The 6100-nt window shown below is 40.6% G+C and overlaps 1 protein-coding gene across 1 annotated transcript in view; it reads left to right on the forward strand.

Moving 5' to 3' along the window:
* The window catches only part of camsap2a (calmodulin regulated spectrin-associated protein family, member 2a), an 85011-nt gene extending 82138 nt beyond the window's left edge, over positions 1–2873 (forward strand). Inside the window, 3 exon segments of the mRNA XM_030049302.1 lie at positions 27–142; positions 1394–1512; positions 2063–2873. Of these exon segments, the coding sequence (XP_029905162.1) occupies positions 27–142; positions 1394–1512; positions 2063–2368 (541 nt within the window). The 3' untranslated portion in view covers positions 2369–2873.
* The last annotated feature ends 3227 nt before the right edge of the window (positions 2874–6100 follow it).

Genomic DNA, 6100 nt, shown 5'->3' on the forward strand with positions numbered 1-6100 from the left:
TGTGTGTGTGTGTGTGTGTGTGTCAGGCCGGATTCTGCCGATGGTTTTCTGTCCCCGAGCCGATCCAGCAGCAGGAACGGAGAGAAGGACTGGGAAAATGGATCCACAACGTCCTCCATTACATCCAACACAGAGTACACTGGTAGGTCACCTTCACACACACGCTCCACCTCACTCTGCTATAGCAACACGAGGGATGGGAATCAATACGATTTTATCAATGTCAATATCAATACCAATGCCATTATCATTCTGCTTATCAGTCCAATTCCTTATCAGTTCCCTCATTTATTCCTGATCATTTCATGTACGGTTAAAAAGTGGACTGCACAAGTTTTCAGCAGTTGAAAATAAGCAGGCAGTGCCTCCATATTTTCCCTTCTTTTGGTGTTGGAAATTGTGCCGACTACACTCAAATCACCCTTGTTTTTGGTCAGCAGGAGAAAAGATGTGGAGGCACTGTCTGCATATTTTCCTGGGCCTCTTTTTCTATAATGGGAGAAGGGAAAATACAGAGGGCATGCCTGCATATTTCCCCTTCTTCGGTACTCAGACTTAGGTGAAAACAAAGACCTTTTTTCACCTACACCTACCTAACATACAGAGTCTTCATCTGCATATCTGCCTTTGTCCAGTGCAGTTAACCTCCATGCCGGCACTGATAAAAAGAAAAACGAGTCCAGTTCTCTGAGGCGTACGATTCCAGTTCTCAACAGGAACCGGTTTTTGATTCCCATTAGATTGTGAATCGGGCCACATATTTTTGTCTGAACTCGACCCGAGACAGGACCCAGACCCCAACCAGACTGACAATTTTTATTCCTTGTATCAAAATCCCAACATAATGTTTAGTCTTTTATTCACAGTCAAAGCGTTTATGTTATCTGTGTCTACTATCATCAGTTAAAGTGCTGTTAAAAATAGGTATTGGCTCCATACACAATTCAGCCTAATTGGTTTGGAGATAATACCATTAACAATATCAATAATGGAGCTGACTGCTAACATCAGCGAACGTGACTCAACATGATGGACGTCCTTTCTGTCTGTTGGCTGCAGCCTTTTTTTGTTGTGTTTTTTTTTTTTCCCTCCAGCTCAGCTCATATTTCAACAAAACTTACAGGATTTCTATTTCTATTTTAAATGTTCACCCAGCCTGTGTTCCCCTCTGCTGCTGTGTGAAATAAAGTCAATATATGATTATTTGTGAGCTGTGAGCTTTCTGAATCCTTTGTCTGAGTGTCCGGCATCCATATGTGCACCAGCAGAAATCTTCAAAGCGCATGAATGATTTATCAACAGATTGTGTGGATAGTGAGTCAACGGTCCCTTTTATGACACTGACTAGTTGCCATGACAACAGTCTGACGGTCCTCCTTCTGTTGCTGTTCAGGGCCGAAGCTGTACAAGGAGCCCAGCGCCAAATCTAACAAGCACATCATCCAGAACGCCCTGGCCCACTGCTGCCTGGCGGGCAAGGTCAACGAAGGCCAGAAGAACAAGATACTGGAGGTACAGCAGGATGCTTTTTATACACCTGTTTGTTTGCACATATTGAGTGGCAGCTGAGGTGTCCCAGAGGTTATTGTTAACTATCAAATAACAGCAAAATATGTGAGGAGTTTCATTTCAGAAAGCTGTACGTAAAAGGGAAAGTTCATTGATTTTGAAAAAATGTGATTATTATTGCCAATTATTGCCAATGGAACAAGCAAATTTTTACTTGAAATTTGCTTATTCCATTGACAAAATTTGTTTCTTGTTTCAAGCTAATTTTCACTTGTTTCAAGTGGATTTTCACTTGAAACAAGTGAAAATTGTGCTAAAGACAAGTTATTTCTGAGCTGATCATGTCTTATTTTAAGTGTAATGAGATATTTTGACTAGAAATAAGACATTTTTACTTGAAATAAGACAAATAATCTTGGTAAGATTTTGACTTTTTGCAGTGTAGAGGATGCCAAAAGTAAAAGAATGTGCAGAAAGAATCATTTTAATCATTTTAGATAGTTAACAGTCAACTGTCACCTCTAATGCACATCTCTCCACTTTGCCTTTACAGGAAATGGAGAAATCCGAGGCCAACAACTTCCTGGTTTTGTTCCGAGATGCGGGCTGCCAGTTCCGCTCGCTCTACACCTACTGCCCCGAGTCCGAGGAGATCAACAAGCTGGCGGGGATCGGTCCCAAGAGCATCACGCGAAAGATGATTGACGGCCTCTACAAGTACAACTCAGACAAGAAGCAGTTCAGCCAGATACCGGCCAAGACCATGTCGGCGAACGTGGACGCAGTGACGATCCACAGTCACCTCTGGCAAACCAAGAAGCCGGCCACGCCCAAAAAAGTGGCGCCCGCCCAGTCCTAATGGAACTTAACACCCCTTATCCATTTCCATTACCCGCTCAAATGGAACGTACCCATGTCAATTTGCACTTCACTGTACATATCCATGAAGATTCAAACACCTGCAATGCCAGTTAGATGAATGCATATTTGTTTTAGTATTTTTTTTTCTCTTGATTCATTCCTGCCCTTATTTTTCTTACTTACTCCGGACTGGATATTACAGGACTCAGTCATCAAAGATTATGAACAACTGGAATGTATGCTACTGTTGAAAACGGTTGTAAATGCTATGTGTTTTTGGAGATTGTCAAGAGTTTGAGTCATTTTACGACAGCATGTGTGTGTGTATGTATGTTGTTTTTATTTCGTATGTGCCAAAAGTCAAAAAAGAGACAGTATGAATGCCGGGATGTTTTACTTGGTACACTGAAGCACTGAATGTTTTTGATTCATCTTGTACAGAATGATTTTGTTTGTTTGTTTGTTTGTTTGTTTGCATAAACCTGTTGACATGTGTGGCCTTATGCTTGTTTTGTTTTAGTGTGTGAGTGCAATGACTGTTCAGCGATGTGTACTGTAGAGAGGCTTTTTGTATTTGGAAGAACACTTTTTTCCTCATCTCTGTGGGTGAAACAGTTTGTATAGATAAGGTATGTGAGATTACATAGGGCCAAAAAAATTAACTGCATACAGCTAGTGTTAGCGACACAGTCCATGTGTGTCCGGCTCGACAAAGCCAAGCGGTTTCAGCTTTTTCTCGACCCCTTTTGAAGAAGTGTTTTTGAAGAAAGCAGGGCGTCATACTAGATCACTGCCTCTCAACCTGTCCCTCACAACAGCCCCAGAGGGCTGCGAGGTAAATTTGAGGAGTCATGAGGTGATTTATGGTCTGTGAAAAACTATATCACTTAAATACAAATATATTGAGATCAATATATTTTCTCTTGTCAATGAATGCATACCTACAGCCTCAGGCTTTTTCTCATGTGATTAAGTAAAACTGCCCGAAAAAGTGAAAATGTAAATTTCTTGTTGTCAAAGTTAAACCTCCTATAAATTTATACTTGCAACATGGGTTTGCAAGGAGTATTGCTTCTTTTTTGGGTGCTGCAAGCCAGGTAGGTTGAGAGGCACTGTTTTAGATGACATAGTGCTGCTGGTTCACAGCAGGTTTGTGAACAAAAACAGTTCAGTGTTAACTTCTTTCCATTTTGAAAATTACTAAAAAGTACAATCACATCTATGCCCACTGAACAGAAATGACTGAAAAACATAAAATGACATGTTATTGTCTGAGCACCAAGTCCAGATTTGTTGTGTCCCACTGTTATGACCCATGTCAAAATGTGTGCCCTCATTTGACCTACATGATGCTTTGGATATAAGGGTCGACCAAACAGCACATGGAATGAAGTCATTGTGTGCAGAAGATTTAGATTTCATAATCATTTGAAGACCTCAGACTGGATCTCACAGCTCTGATTTCAAAACTGAGTACATGTGCAGGCCACTCTGCCTCTGCTCTGTCAATATTCACCTGCATTTAAAATCACTGAAAATATTTAATAATTTGATCACAGCGTCCCTCGCAAGACTTTTAAATCCCTAAACTCTTAAAGGGACAGTCCACACATTCTGAGAAATTATCACTATGAGTATTATTAGTATTAAATTATTATTGTTTCACTTGGCCCCCAGCTCTTCTGTAGGACAGTGGTGGTGCTATCTTCCTCTCATTGTTACTGAGTGCTGGATACTGGCTGGATGCTCCAAATGCTAACTGTTAGCCTCCTGCCATTGAGCTGGACTTCCCCCAGCAAACACTCTGAAAAATAACCACCTTAATCCACTCAACCTGTTAATGAACAAACTCTGAGTTTGATGATGTGCAGCACAATTTTTTCAGCCCGAAATAGCATAAAAACACTAACCATTAAAGAACACACACACACACACACACAATTATCCACAGTACACAGAAAGATACCGAACCTTTTCAGATATTGTTAGCAGGAAATTGCAGCTCTAAACAGCATTTTGAGCAAAACTATGATCTGTCATCCCCTTCACTCTGCCTTGTCTTTCCTGTCTCTCCGCTATCCCGGTCTAATAAAGCAGAAAAGCCAAATCCCCCCCCCCCCCCCCCCCCCCCCAAAAAAAAAAAATAATAATAATAATAATAAATAAAACCAAAAAACACTTTGGATTAAAGCAGATACTTTTCAGAATGTTAGCTGGGGGGAAGTCCACCTGAATGGCAGGAGGCTAACAGTTAGCATGTGGAGCATCCAGCCAGTATCCAGCACTCAGTAACAATGAGAGGAGGATAACACCACTACTGTACATAAGAGGGGAAAATGAAATAATATCACATTTTGCAGAATGGGTGAAGTATCCCTTTAAAGTGTTAGCAGATTGATCCACACATTGGTATTTTAATACCAACCCAAGCTGTGTCTTTTTTTGTCATGTCGTTTTGTCCTCGACATGTTTTTGCTCAAAGTAGCACAGGTGTGTATTGAGTGAAACCAGACTTTTTCTGCAGAGAGACGATTAGCAGCACATTAGCTTTTTTTGACTGTAGAGACCACATGTCCTAAGTAGGTCAAACATAATTTTCTGTTCAGTTTCATTTAACTTTTCAATTAGGAAAATTAATTTTACAAAATAATGCAAAGCATAATAGGACACACTCTTGTTGCTGCGTATGGGTAGAGGCTTGCCACTGGTGTTCATTGGTGCCAGTATCATGGTCCTTTTGCCACTAAGTCACATGTGCAGGCACAATTTCCAATACACACACACACGCATCCTCACACGCAGCCACATCTGCTAACATTGGTGCTTTGTTTTCAAATGGGTGAATATTTATGACCAAAAGAGAAGCTGTACATGTCTTTGAAAATGGACAGTGGTATGACAGAGTGAAGACGTTTTCAAGTGTTGTTTTTATTGTTATTTTTGGAATGGATTTTTACTCCAGGAGCTCTGTCCACCTGCGTTTGGCTCTTTCAGGCCAAGGTCAATGATTATTTAAGCTGTATTGAAAATAATATTGTTCAGTTGTGTTCACGTGAGCTCGTATCTGTCCACCCAGAACTTTGTTTTGCTCATTAGAAGCTGTCATCCCACCTACTGCTGAACATGTAGTTCCATTTCTTTCTTTTTTCTGTTCTGCATTAAATAAAACTAAGCATGGCCTCAGCATTTGTATGGTGTTGTTCACAGTAAAAGAGAAGTGGTTGATTATGTGATAACATTAAAGGTATAGTTCACCTATTTCACCAAAAAAGTGATATTATTTCACTTCACTGGCTGTTCTGTAGGACAGTAGTGGTGCTATCTTCCTCTCATTGAGTGCTGGATAGTGGCTGGATGCTCCAAATGCTAACTGATAGCCTCCTGCCATTGAAGTGAACTTCCCCCCAGCTAGCGTTCTTAAAAATAACCACCTTAATCCACTGAAAGAAGGTTTAACATCACATCACAAGTGTCGCTCTCTGGAACTAAAATGCAAGTGCACACAGAATATTTTTACTCAAACGACTGTTTAACACTGAATTTTTCCTTTTATCAACATCCAGAAAGATTTGGTAACTATCACCTCTGCACCAGAGGAGCTGGAGCCACCACAGAGACAGAAGAAGATCGCTTGAGGTCGCCATGGTTTGTTTTCATCACTGAACATATGTACGCATGTTGAAGGACAAAAATAATAACTTTCTAGGGAGTACTAAATGATAGCTGTCAA

The sequence above is a fragment of the Myripristis murdjan genome, chromosome 4, assembly GCF_902150065.1.
Source record: "Myripristis murdjan chromosome 4, fMyrMur1.1, whole genome shotgun sequence".
Classification (NCBI taxonomy): domain Eukaryota; kingdom Metazoa; phylum Chordata; class Actinopteri; order Holocentriformes; family Holocentridae; genus Myripristis; species Myripristis murdjan.